The sequence below is a fragment of the Megalops cyprinoides genome, chromosome 17, assembly GCF_013368585.1.
Source record: "Megalops cyprinoides isolate fMegCyp1 chromosome 17, fMegCyp1.pri, whole genome shotgun sequence".
Taxonomy (NCBI): domain Eukaryota; kingdom Metazoa; phylum Chordata; class Actinopteri; order Elopiformes; family Megalopidae; genus Megalops; species Megalops cyprinoides.
This window is the reverse complement of record NC_050599.1, coordinates 9366989-9381803: the sequence shown is the minus strand read 5'-3', so window position 1 is coordinate 9381803 and position 14815 is coordinate 9366989. Positions and strand designations below refer to the sequence as shown.

At 43.5% G+C, this 14815-nt stretch overlaps 1 protein-coding gene across 5 annotated transcripts in view; it reads right to left on the bottom strand.

Annotated features, from left to right (window-relative positions):
• The window catches only part of LOC118791804 (DNA (cytosine-5)-methyltransferase 3A), a 158733-nt gene that overhangs the window by 47501 nt on the left and 96417 nt on the right, over window positions 1–14815 (bottom strand). For 3 of the 5 annotated variants that reach the window (XM_036549255.1, XM_036549257.1, XM_036549259.1), the window contains one exon: window positions 13733–13882. The exons of 1 other annotated variant lie outside the window; for it this stretch is intronic. In XM_036549255.1, coding sequence (XP_036405148.1) covers window positions 13733–13882 — 150 coding nt within the window. The remainder of the gene's footprint in view (window positions 1–13732; window positions 13883–14815) is intronic. One more of the 5 variants, XM_036549256.1, reaches the window with a different exon arrangement.

The window sequence follows — 14815 nt, the reverse complement described above, 5'->3', positions numbered from 1 at the left end:
CCTCACAACTCACTTCTCACTACTCATTCTATGAGTCATAAAGAACTAACAAACACCAAATAAACTGCTGTTACCAACCAATCAACGCAAAGCAAGAAAAACTTCCTTCTCCTCCAAAAGCAACGTCCCACAGGATTCACCCTCTCCCAGGGCTCTGAGTCTGTGGAGGACATAGGTGGTACAGATTGCCACTGCCAAGACCATGACAAGCTCCTTCAGCTAGCCTGGGGTTCAGAGGTTAGGTAATCGCTGTGGTTGTCACCCTGAGGAGAGGTGTGAGGGTCAGGGCCCGTGCACACCTAGGGGGAAGGTGCAAGCCCAGCCTTGGTAAGGCGGGACCATCTGGGGGCAAGGGGCGGGGGGGAGTGGAGGGGGTTGTCTGCTCCAAGCTGACAGAGAGCCCAATCAGAGCCAGTGCCGTGTTTATTTACTGAGGGCTGCTGGGAACACGCGAGTTGCCCCTGGGGCCTTGCAGGAAATGAGCACACAGCCCCCTCCTCAGCGAGACATCCAATCGGCATCCAGCTCCTGCGACACTAGTATTCTGTGTGCTCAGGTTAACGGCCAGCTTAACCTGAACTTACTTCAAACCATATAAGTGGAAATGGTATGCCAAAAACCGTGCAGGCTCTATGGGTTGCCCCAGGTAACTGCACCCATTAAGCACTGAATCAAAATCCAGATGAACATGATTTACACCTGAAGCAGAGGTTTGACAGTTTACCTAAAAATGATCAAAATGGGACATTCGCCTATGTGTCTTAATGTGGTGAAAAAGGAAAAAGAACTATGGGCCAGTAAACCCCTCCCCCAGCTGTGTGAAATGTGGACCCATCCCCCAGATCTTTGGCCAGTGGCATGAAAAAACAGGTTCACCTGCACGTATCTCAGGACGCTACCCCCCCCAGCTACTCTCAGAGGGAACACCAAGCACTTAACACCTGACAGCTGTCTCTAGGCCATCAGCGAGGAAAATGTTTGCCTAAGTGTGTGTACAGTGAGAGAGAGAGAGAGAGAGCGAGAGAGTATGTGTGTAAGTGTGTGTGTATGTGTGTATATATATAAATGTGTGCATGTACCTGTGTGTGTGTGTGTGTGTGTGTGCGCGTATGTGAGTGTCTGTGTGTGTGTGTACGCACACATGTGACTGGCCAGTACCATCTGAATGAGAGAGGGAGAGACCCAGCCAGAACCACTCGTTTCCGCGTGCTGTTAAATCCACCATGTAGTTACCCCTCCCACCCCCTTCTCTCAGGAGCCTTTCACCGGATTGCCATCCCCTCCAATAACTGTTTCCAGACCAGCGTTCAGACCATCTCAGGATGGTGCCCAGCCATTAAAGACCTCTTCGCTAAGCTCAGGCAGGAGTGGTGCAGGACGAGCCAGCCATTTATAAAAGAAAGCAGAAATGTATAGTAGAACACTATGCTTACACACACAAATACCTTCCGCAACAGATTCCTGTGGTCCACAACATCTCCTGCTGTTGGTCAACAACACTCAGCACAAAGCATGAATCTAGCAGCAATGGGTAGCATAAGCCTGAATATATCGGTCAGTGCGGTGCAACCAGTGTACTCAAACATATGTGGTGTACAAAACAGTGACAGATGCTTTGTGATGTGTGAGGTGTGAATATCAATTTAGAAGTTCTGCCCATTTTTTTGAAATTTTTTAATTTTTTAATGGACTGAAGGAATACAAATTCACCAAGACGGGATAAATAAAGGCATGAATTTCAATGACGGTGTTTCGTCAATACACAGCGTAACAAAGCAGAATGCACCAGCAAAACCCCCCTCAACTGAACGCCATACACAGACTGTAGTCTGAAAAGACACTGAACTTCTCCCTCGCTCCCCCTCTCCTCCCCCTCCCCCCACTTCCCTTTCTCTGCTGATACTTATCAATTGAGTGTTTGTCTCACGCCGGCAGCAGTTTCCTTACCGGCCACAAGGGGGCGTGCTGGGGTCAGGGTTTTACCTGTGCGCCGATGCACATGTGTTAGTAATCAGGGCTCCAGTCACATCCTGCAGGGGAGAGGAGCGCTCTGGTGCAGCGTTCCAGGCTCAGATTGGACAGGACGGCTGGAGAGGAGCCACCGCACCCCTGGCCGAGTCTGCAGGCCTCCTGCGTGCCGTCGGCCCAGCCCGGGTGAGCTGAGGACAGCCCGCCCCGGCCCCGCTCCGGCAGAAGCACTCGCTGACTCCAGATCAGCGCCGCCCCGCGAGAGCAGCGAGAGGTTCGTCTCGAGCGATACCTTCTGCTTCCCACCCAGCCGGCCTTCTGTCATCTCTCAGCCGGGACACAATGCGACTTTTGTTGTGTCGGAGAAAACGATCTTGTACGTATGTCTACGGAGACTTTCTCCACTGACCGCTGGAAAGATTTTTTTTGTTTTTTTTTACTGAAACATTAGATTTGCAAATGAAAAGCACCATTTAAACACACAGTACGGTATAATAACAATCATATCATATATCAGCATGAATTACATACACTATGTGTAGATGAGCTCTGCATTTCTCAAGCAAAACCCGTAAAGAGTCAGCTAAGGTCTCACTATGAAGAATATCCACCTCAAAGAAAGCATAAATCTAGATGTATAGCACCAAAAACAGAAAAATTACACTGTGGAAGTGGGAAAGCACTTGTCTGACACAAAATAACACAATGTTTCTGCGTTTCACTGAGTTGTTCAAGTTCATATTCAAATTCACATGCAAATGTAAAACAAGAGGGCAAAGGGGAATTTCTTACATTTCTCACATTCTGAGGCCCTCAAAACAGCATTCAGCTGGAGGCCTATCACACCCTCTGTTGGTCTCAAGGACAAAAAAAATGTATCCAGGTATTGCAACAGCAAAGTTAACACATGCACCTGCTACACACCTACTTTAAGGGAAGTTCTTTGGAAATCCTTCCTGAAAAAGTGTCTCAAGATTCTATCATGCAAGGCTAAGAAGTTCATTCAAGTCCATTCAAGTTCAAATGGGGCTGCCCCACGACATTACAAAGAGAGCAGACAAAACCAAGGGCTCTGTATTTCACTAATGTCACAATGATTTTTTTTCTTATTTAAAAAAAAATGAAATGAAATCATTTGAAGTCCAACAATATATGTTTTTTCTGCAAAAATATGTCAGTATAAATACACAGGACATCAAATTCACAGGACTACAGCAAGCTAACATTCCCATCAGCCTTTGCTCACACAGGACTCGGCCCAGTGTAAGGCCACACTCTGCTGTCTCTCTGCCCCCATGGTAACCCTCAGCCACATAAATCCACACGTGCATATTTCTGTCACTTGGCTTTCCACACCGAGAACAATAGTCAATGCTGCCCTCCGTGAATAATAATGGGGGAAAAAAGGCGAAGCGACGAGGAAAAGAAGGTTCATGTGAACCGCTTTGTCCTCGAGCTACCGCAATCTCAAAGGGCCCTGTCTCTCAGCCCAGGACAGAGTTCTGCTCTTCCGGCCCACAATGCGAAGCCATTTCTGCCAAAGCGCCACTAATGGTCTCTCCAGAGGCCTATGCTGGAGAAGCCAGCAGAATATAAACATGTCCCTGGTCTCTCTCCTGTGGCAACAGACTGTTTAACAAGGTACAAGCTAGGGACTCAACTATTAACGTACAATCCTGAGATCACCAATTGATTACTCAGATCAGTACTTAATCAACAAATAATTATGAAAGTGTATATATGTATATATGTGTGTGTGTGTGTGTGTGTGTGTGTGTGTGTGTGTATGTATTCTCCAAACTCCAGAGTTTTACTCTTTCTCATCAGTATTCATGAGGAAGAGCCAAAGTACCTGCATAACAGACAATGTATTGATTCGTTTAATTTCCTGCCTGAAAGAGTTAGTAAATGCAGATCTCTTTGCAGTTTGACTCATTGGGGGATAAAGGTTGAGGGAAAATAAAAACATATAACTTGATCATTTGAATACTTGATCTTTGGAGCCATAGAACATCCGGATATCAAATTAATTGGAATACATATCCAGGGAAAAAAAGGGGCATGTTGCTGCAAAACAAGACCCTGTTTACCGGAAACAACAATCTCTTTAATTAGCCAACCAACACCTCCTTGGATTCTTGCAGGCATTGCACCCCAGTCAAAAATAAATGTGAACACTGAAACAATGCAAACAACTCATTCTGGCGTATCTGGTGGAGAACACGCTCAGTCGGAATGTTTCTCTTCTGAAAAGTGTTTCTCCACAGTCCTTTGAGGAGCAAAGCTCACATCTAAAGCATATGTGACGCTTGGCACAGTATTGTTCCCAAAAATCGAATCCAGGCTCTTCAAAAAGCACCAGAACTATAAATATTATTTCTGCCCTGAAGAAAATTGACATACAAGGGAACGCTTGATTGTATGCAAAAAAAAAAAAAAAAACAATCACGGAAAAAAAATCACTGATATCACTGATAAAGAAATGAGCATATTTACTTTGCATGGTAAATCTGCAATTCAGCAATCTGTAAATACAGCTTCTGCCACATTAAAAACACATTAAACACTGCCATATTAAAAATATCACTAGGTCACTTCAAAATGATGTCTGGACATGCATTTTTTAATTGAAACACCAAATTAAGTGCTATATTTTTTGGAGGAAACCCCTAAACAATACTTACTGTACTGTACTGTACGGTACTTAAATGTATGTAACAACCTTGCACTAAATTTACGGGCCCTTACAAGGCTGATGAATAAATTCCTACAAAAAGCTTTCCCTGAGATTTACTTTCTCATGAAGTGAACACCCCTCCTCCTCAAGACGCCTTTCAAATCCTTCCATTCAAGAGAAAACAAAAATGCAACTTACAGAGTTAGTGTCATAGATTAAGTGCTGTCCGGAACAGCCCTGAAATTAAAGTTCACTTGTGATATGAGAAAGACCTTCCTGTTAAGCAGATGAGGTAATAGGGAGAACATATGCTCATCTCAGAACAGAATTACGTGTCCCTCACAACTCATTTCACATCATCCAGTGTGTCACTTCCAAATGTCATTTCTTTTTTTCCCTTCATACCATTGGCTAGTTATTGGTCACCAATTTCTTAACTTCTTAACAATTTCGTCACTTTATACCAAAGCAGAGGGGCACATTTTCCAGATCACATTTTCTGTAGCTGGTGGACATTTTACCTTGTATACAGGGCCCACTAACTACATATAAGGAGTGCTGATGAGTGCAGATGGTAACATGTTTTTGATACTCGAACGTAACAGTGAAATTGACAGACAGTTCTTATTCATCGTTTCTGACCATGCCAACCACCCCTCCTTTGAAAACTTCACTTGCGCTGAAAGCCACATCCAATAACCATTCAAATCCATTTTGATTTACTGGGATAATTATGCCACTAAGGGGGGGAGGACTCTTTCCCTAAAGACCTGTCATATCAAGTGCAGAGTTCCTGAGAGAGGCTGTTTCATCACTCTGTCCCATGGTGGGTCCAGGTCCTGCTAAACCTCAGTTTCTGAGGGTACTAATCCCTGGACAATCCAGATCACCTGACTTCCGCTGCAAACTTCACTCTTTCAAGGAGGCCATTGATCCCAAGGAGTGATTTTTTTTTGTACACACACACACACACTCTCTATGAAATGTCTTCATTCCACAGTATATATTTGTGGACAGTGAGTTGCGAACAGCTGGTTGCAATTCTTTTGTGTGAAAAAAAAAAAAATCTGTTCCTCATTCATCACTGTCTCAAGTCTTTTGCACTCTCAGGAGTGGACATCTGAAATACAGCTTGAATATTTAAGCTAATAACTAAAATTAGCCAAACATAAAGAGCGACCCAAATAACACACTGTCAGGTCCCTGCGAATTCCTTCGCTTTAACCTGGTGTCTGAGTGGGGTAATGCCCCTAAATCTTGTTCCAATTAAAGCTCTCTTATCTCTGCTCTGTGGACATATAATCTCTTACACCTAATCTGACACAGATAGGCCACAGTGACCTTTCCTCCAATGAGGTGAAGCGCTACACAAATACTTAACAGGAATGAAATCAACGTGTCAGAAATAACAAATAACAGTATAAGCGTTCCAGATAACAGTGACCAAATGCAGGATTCCACATGGTTTACCTATGGATACAAATGACATTACACGACACATGTTGCCATGAACTCTCTGCAAGGTTGAAGAATTTAGTCATTCACATTACTGGTTTTCACATAGTTATTTGCGAAGCACAATTGTTAAAGGTTGTTCTGTGCAAACTGGACTACCCCAGTTAGATATCTGATCTGAGGGTGAGGATGTAGATCTTACTATCATAACATGTTTATTTAAATTGAAACATTAAATTTACAGTTAAAATTATTGAATTAATGGAATTTTAATTTACTGTGGCGCAGGTGAAAGTAACAATGGTTTACATTTGCTGGGATACTGCACATCACTGACAGACATGCCAGTACTGACGATAAGATGGCCACAGCTAGGCACACTGGCTGATCCGTTGCGACCCTCACATCCATGTCATTGTGCTTAGCCTTTCGTTCGTTGTTCAGATCTGCCTGCAGAGAGGCGAGCTTGAAACTGCGAGAGATGCGCTTTCTCACTCTACTTGTCAACCATTTTGATTCTCTGCAGATCTCTAGGCAACTATGCCAATAATTAGAGTCCTAATGGATTCCAGACTGGAGCATGCTGATGCTGGAGAGAGGGAAAGGCTCACACATTGTGCGCCTTACAATGGAACCACAAAATGAAAAAAAATGGTTCTCTGGTCTTCCTACAGAAAATACTATACAGTAATACAGTAGTACGTGTACAGCATAGATGTATATATATATGTAGAGAGAGAGAGAGAGAGAAAGAGAGGGAGATAAATAGAAACATATCTATTCTATGCACAGAAGTACACCATGAATACATCACCGACACACCGACAGCTGTATCCTCACTCCAGATTGAACACTGTCTATCAGAGGCTGTCTATCATGTTTACTGTATACAGGGTCTTTTCACCTGGGACATGGGGGCTGGAACATCTTCTTGACACTTTTCTTTGCTTGTCACTTGCACACAATTACCGAAATACCCTCTAATTCTGAAACTCAGACCACAGACTCCAGTGAGATACACCCAAAAGCAAAAGCAAAAAGGGAAATGAAGAAATGACACTTTCAGAATATTGAATTCTGTATTCAGCCCCCAAATATAAATTAATCTGACAAAACAGAATGATATGTGATAATTGCAGTAGCGTTATTAATTTCCATGACACAAGTCCTCCTTCAGGGACACTGACATAGTTACTGTTTTTACATATTTTCCATCGACTGTATACTGCCCGTACAGAGTCGTTACCGAGGCACTCAACAGCACAAGTATCCCATTGAGGGTTTAAATCTGTAACCTTCTGGTTACAAGCTCAGTTCCCTAACCACTAGGTCACACCCTCCATCCAGTGGTATGTGCATGAAGGAACAGCTTTGCATTAAACAAGAAAATTCAACAGCAACAGTCCAGGCTCTGTCCTGTCATATTCAGCAACAGTTACGACTTTCAGCCACGCTTGCAGCGGTCCCTAAATTGTGACGGCATGCAGCTTGTTCTGGTCCCCACCTCAACCCTGCATTTTACTCAGTGTATTCTCTCGTTTTACACTCCACTTTGCTCTGGGTCTTGAGTGGTGTCACTGCTTGCCTGGGGGGATTGCCCTCTCCACCCGGTGTTGCATCACGGTTCAATCAAGGTGCGATCAATAATGAAACTCAGTGTCAGAATAACTTATCAGCTTTGACGTTGTTTATTCCCATGTCAACGTACACAAACTTGACTCTCTTCCTCTGTTTTTTTTCACTGACCTCTCCACTTGGGAGGAAGCAGCCTGCTTCTCACTTTCCAGTAGCATAACATGGATTGAGCCGCAGGAATTTTGCACTGTTGCTAAATAGGCCACCACAAAACAAAAAGACACTTTCCAAGTCCACAATCAAAGCGATCTCTCAGACCAGGGTCAATTCAAAAGCTGCATTATTTTACAGTCCACACGGGCGGCAAGGATAAGACAGGATCTTTTCAGAGCATTAGCGCTAATGCCCCTAACATGAGTCTCGTCTCACTTGAACTTGCTTTCATCAATGGCCGATAGCTTTAAAATAAAGAGAGAAAAAAGGGAATAAACGAGGAAAAAAAGCTTTCCGCGTCTTAATCCCCCGCTCATTGATTTTCTTTAATGTGTCTTACCTCGTACTGTTCTTGTCAATTCCTCATCTCTAGAGTAGATTACAAGGGCTCTTACTCAAAAATTTCACAATACCTTATTAAAGCTAATCAGGTTTCACGTACAGTACTGTAGTTAATTAGCTTCCGTTTTGGGCCCAGTGACGTCATTCTGATAGCATCTGCCCTTCCTTTTGTAGATTAACAGCATACTGATTCATTTATTTATCAGGAGTGTTAACTAATAAGATGAACTGAACGGAAATGTAAATTATGTCTGTTATTGGACTGCATGACCAATTCTAACGAGAGATGAAGGTGACAAGTGTGGCACTGCTTTTTGGGTGTGGGGCTCATTCCATCTGTATGTTGCCACATAGATTAAAGGAAAGGCAAAAAAAAGAAAAGCAAAATGCAAAACTGCACATTCCTGATTGCAAGTAGCACTATGCCAACCATGGACAGAGGGCCCAGTGACAATATGAAGGGAGCCATCGTAGAGTGAGTGAATTTGTGGAAAGGCACCCACATTAACCACGGCTCTGTGGTGTGCTTATGCACACCAACATATTTGCTGCACACGGAGTCAAACGTTCTTCAAATCGCAGCTAGGTTACAAGAGGGGCCATTTTAGAATGACCGTTTTCTCGAATCCAGATCTTATCTTTTCAAAGCAAACGGCCCATCTGCTGCGAGCTAGCTGGCGGAAATGGAGTTTTCGAAAGTGCTGGTAGCGTGCTAAAACCACTTCTTAATCACATTTTAGACAGACCTCTCAACAGCGAGAGGAGTGTCAAATTTCAATGGCTGCAAGTCAAAAAGCAAAAAAAAAGAGATCTGTTTCCATTCCTTAACCCTTTAGTTTCATCCAAGTATCACAGAAACCTAAATGCTGTAGCAGATGTATTAACTTTCTGCCAAAATCTGAAGCCCCTTTATGCCAAAGGAGGTTAAAGGTATCCCTTATGACACATCCATGATGGGGAAAAGAAAATCTCTAACCTCAGTCAAAGATTCCATGGAACGTTTGCTGTAGGCTATGAAGGGTTTCTACCAGATCTTCTGTCTTTGACAGAGAATGCTTGGAATGTAGAATTCCCCCCCTGAAAAGTGTCATTATGCAAGCTGATGTTACTTTGACAGCAAAATTATGTTCTTCCTCACCGTAAACAGAGAAACAATTATTCATCGCCACATGCATGTATGAGTGAGCTTTGGCATGACATTTGAGTCTGTATTCATCTTATTCATTTCCATTTTCAGTACGGCAGAGATACTCTGTTGGACATTTTTTGAGAGTTGCATTTGGGGAATTCTATGGTGTGGTGTAAACTCATGATTGGTAAAAACTATTCCACTCTGTAACCTATGTAAGTCGCTCCAGATAACAGCGTCTGCTAAATGCCAATAATGTATTGTAACTATAAGAACACACACAATCAAGTCAAACTGAATCATCAGTCCCCAAAATACACCCCTATTTTTTTCTATAATAATCTTTACATATTTACATTTACATTTATTTATTTAGCAGACGCTTTTATCCAAAGCGACTTACAAAAGTGCATACAGTAAGTATAGCGACAGTACGGGGACAGGATGTGTACAGTTCCACAATGAGACAGTTCTCAGCTGAGAGCAAGGTCTGTTTGAGGACACAGTACTATCAGATTTGTACAATTACAGCCTATAGGGCAACTAATACGATACACCTTCATACAACAAATGTCTTTGTATTCACATATATATTAAATCGTACCAGTTTACCATGAAATTAAGAGATTGACCTCAGTGTATAGCACAACATCATAAACCTTAAGAATATCGGGTATTTCAGGGTTCAGTATTTACATTTATATTTACATTTATTTATTTAGCAGACGCTTTTATCCAAAGCGACGTACAAAAGTGCATACAGTAAGTATAGCGACAGTACGGGGACAAAACAATGACATCACACATTTGCTCCTCGAATTTGTTATTACTTTGTTATTACTTCCTCATAAATTGCAGAACAAACAGTGGCCCCTATTCAAGGCCACTGAAATCTAAAGTGGCGCCATGATGTTCATGTTTGCCACAAAGCTCATGGTGAGTGAAGTGAGATGCTCTGGAAAGGCTTATTCAAAGCTAAGGACAAAAGTCTCTGTGCGTTGATTAGAGGTAAACATCTGCACTGAAGGCGACAGATTAAGATGAGTAAAAAAAAACTCACTTGTAATCATACAGCTTCCTTAAAATGATCAAACCAGCATCACATTACTTACTTATTTTTTACTAATTTTTTTTTTAAAAGGAAGTTGTCCATTCTGCTAAGAACTGAGTGGATTGCAAAGCTGCAAAAGCATCACTCTCTCTGATGGCACCTGAAAGACATCTCACTGCCTCTAAAAGACAGACACCAAACCAATGGTACCACCGTAGTCACTGAACATCAATGCACGACAAGTCTGCCTGACTGTACACTACAGGGGCACCCAGAAAGGGATGATGAGCACTTCCATGGCAGCACACTTCAGAGAGATCTGGCCTATGGCCTCTGTGACCCTGTCCTGTAATTAAGTATTGATGAAAAAACGTGGGTCACTCAGTGTGCGACATGACACACGTGCCGGGTGGGGGAGGACTCGGGAAGAAAAGCTGCCTCTGACTAATTAGCTTTTAAACACAACAGAACCTGTGCGGACTGTAAAGTAGGACGGCTTTACAGTGCTCCGTCAGTCAGCGTCCCGGACCTTCGAGCTAATTTAGGAAAAAGCAAGAAAATAAGCCTGATTTTAGCAAGAATCGAACAGGGTTCACGTTTGCCGGGCGCGGGGTCACGCTGCGGAGAAGAATTTATACTCATGATGAATTGATTCACAAGGTAAAGTAGACTTTGAGGTGGCCCAACAAAGTGCTTCAAATGGCCTTCTCAAGGATCAAACCCAAACTTGCTCAGCACGCTGAAATCAAAAGCAGTTTTGAGAAGACGTCCGTTTCACCATCGTGCCATGCCTATACAGACATTCTGAAACTGTCTTAGTGACAATAGGTAAAGTGAGTAGCACTGGCGCATAATTTGTCATAATAGTGAAAACATGAGTGAGACACTACTTTCATTACAATGTGCATTCTCCTTAACAGTCTACCGCTGAATGAATAAATTAAGCATGCAGGATTCTTTTTTGTTCCTTTTACTTTTTTGTTCCTTTCAGCGTTTGAGTTCATTCAACAATGAACTCAAAAGTTTCATATGTGACAAAATAAACAAGGACTTCCCCAACTGGGATTCAGGTACAAGCCCTACTACTAACAGCTATGCTTTCCTATGGTACCAAACTCAATGGCAACCACATCTCAACTGCAATCACCTTTACTGCATGGACTGCTTAGAAGCCAGACGAGTTTACCTCTGACATCTGAACCATGACAGTAGCACTACATATTAAGTAGCAATCATAACTGTGATCTTGCGCGCACCGTTTTAGACATGGATCTGAACTCCATACAGAACTCATCCACCTGCAGTATTGTTCATTGGTTTAAAAGTTAGATCATGCTGATGTCATGCTGTATGTCTGTCAGGGCACGGCCACTTGACTCACTTTCCTGTAGCCAGGCGGTGGTTGTTTTTACAGATTTTACCAGGTCAAGCATCGCTAAGCGACAGTTGAAAGGCTTGTGGGACAAAGCGCTGTTTATGAAAATCCCCCACTGCACTGGCTGCATGCTCCTGGGTCTAAGGTTCACTGCAGATGTGTCTGAATCAGCTCAGAGGTTCTTTTCCCCTTGATCACCCTCTCAGTCCACCACACACCATCCATGACCGACCCTGCTCACTCGGAGCTAAAACACCCAGGTTCACACGTAAAACAATCCCTTGAGATGAGACGGCTTTAGACAAAGGTCTTCCACAGATCCCACCCACAGCCTCTGATGACTCTGATGACCAAACTCTGGGTCATGGTAGGAGTTAAGGCAGGCTGCGATCTGCATGTGCTAAAATCCACACTGTATTAGGCCCCCTCCACATTTGTTGTGGCATGACAGTCCATAAGGTGACAAAACAGAAGAAGATGATTCGTCAGAAGGAACCACCAATAAATCAAGACGGACCAAAGGAAAAGACCATCAAGGCCCCCATACACAGGAATGGGGACTGCTGACTAATCATGAAGTTTGCTGGTCATCACACACATACAAACCTCATATAGACCATTCACTGATGCTGCACGCATGTACTATATAAGAAGTCAACCTACATGCCCCTAGTCAGACCTCTGACCTGACACGACTAGACTGGGTCTCCAGAGCTCAGTAGTTGTTGGTGATGAGGACAAGACTCTGAATCTGTGCTGGAGCACTATATCCTTCCTTCCAGGTGAGACTCCTGGGCCAGTCCACTACACATTCACAACTCATCAAAACACAGCACTGGCTGGTTTACTGTACATAGAGTTTAATACTGAAAAATCTTCATTTTTTCCATAGCTGACCTTATGCTAGTCTACATGTAGAGGGGGTCACTCACTTATTTCAGTAGGTGGCTCCTCGGTTTAAAAATTTTGGGAAGCTTTGTGTTTTAACTTAGATTTATGCAATAAAATAAGATTAAAAAAACTTTAAGTTAAGAAAAAAGCACAGTCCAGTTAGACTTAAAAGATGCTGAGTGTTTTACACTGCATCTGTCTGCAGTGTGTGGATTAGCACCAGGACCCATGGCGTTAACATGACACAGTGCTGGCTCCACTTTAAATTACAGGCAAAATGGTAAGCCTGAATGGGCTAAATGAGTGAACGTCACTAAACTTTCTCCTATCCACAACGCATGAACGCTTCTGAATGGATTCCTCTTCTGTTCCTGGCGAAATCTCCAAAAAACTTAAATGAACCAAAAACCGTTTCCAAATTTCCACCTCTCTGGCTCTGTGCAGCGCTTGTGAGGGAAATTTGGAAACCACTGACATTTTACATCACCCACTAACATGATTTTGCCATTTTACACACACAACTTATTACAGAGGTTTTGCACAAAGATGACATCATACAGTACAGTCAATAGCTTTCGCAGCCATTTTCCTGTGTGACAGAGTTTGTTATTTTTGGCTCAAACCGCCATTGAGTCATGGCAAGGAAACCGTGCATATGGCTATACATTACGACCGTGCTCCACAACCACTTGTCAACAAGCGTTTGGCAAGGGAATATGCCCTCCCCTTGCAAACAGTAAAGTGACAAAATTCAAAACGTCAACAACTGTAAACGGCAAACAGAAACCAAATATGGAAACCCTGATCCTCAAAGGAACGTGAACGAAGGAAGGGGAAAAAAAAAATCCTGCTCAGCAACAGACACAGCGAATGTTACCCATGAAATAAATGGTACCTTCATGAGATATTAACAGATCCATCAAATACACTTGGCTTTGAACGTGTGGGGTGCTGTCTCTTTGGGACTGCGCTCTCCCCCCTGTTGCCTGCCCTACTGTTTGACTGGTAGCCCTGCCCTGCCTCTCTCTGCAGCACCGTGTTGAGCCAAGTACTCACCTCCATCTTCCATTTGGCCAGCCACTCATCCCGCTTCCTCTTGCTAATGTAATAAGGGTCGCCGGCCTGGAAGGTTATTCTCTGCATGGGCCTCTGACGTAGGCTGATTTCCCAGCCCAGTCCCCCACGGAGCCTGGCTCGTTCTCCCTGCTCAAAGGGATAAAGAGAACACGGGAAAACAGAAGGAATTAAACTGCTGAGTCTTTTTTTTTTTCACTGTTTTTTTTTTCTTTTTTTTCCCCAAAATGATGATAGTGGGAGGAAGTGGGGTGGGGGGGGAGTGGGTCTGAAAAGTGCAGGATGGGAACATCGCCTCTTTACGAGGGGGTTCCACCGCGAAAAAAAGTGGGGCTAACGGGTGCGTGGGCGGGTGCTGGTGGCTCCGGCCAACCTCGAGAGACGGGATTCCTGGGCGGCCTTCCCATGGGCACGCCAGCCTACTACTCACTCCGAGCGCCTAGCGGGCCCTGGCTACCTCTGCCATCTGATGTGTTCCCTGAGCGCTCACGCGGTCGCCTTCCGCGTGAAAGAGAAAAAAAAAAACCAAGTGTATTTGATATTTCCAATTTATATACCATTCGGTACCATTTATGGAATGCGCCAGACCACTGTCGAGCTGAAAGGATGCTTTTGTGAGGAGGAACTTGAACTTGAACTTGAGGAGAGTGGAGAAGAAAAAAAATGTCCTTGCCGACATCTTAGGCAACGATTCAGTCTCTCGGCAGTCCGAGACCACTCGAAGGGGGACCCTGTCCATTGTCTGTGTTTGCTTTACATGTTCTTGTGATGTCCAAACCTGTGGATTTAAGCTTTTCAGTCAGTATATATACGCTATATGAGGAGTAAGTGCTTTGTGGCTCCCCCACCAGCTAGTCCACTGTTTATATTAAGACTTTATGCTGATGGAACTGGATATCGTCAAAACAATATAAAACAGAGGCCATTTTCTTTGGCTGTGAGACATACTCCCTACAGAATTGGCAGTGTGTGTGTGTGTGTATGTGTGTGTGTGAGAGAACCTATATAATTGATAAAAAGCAGTGGGCCTCTTCTGTGGTTTATGAATGTTATTCTTCTCTTTTT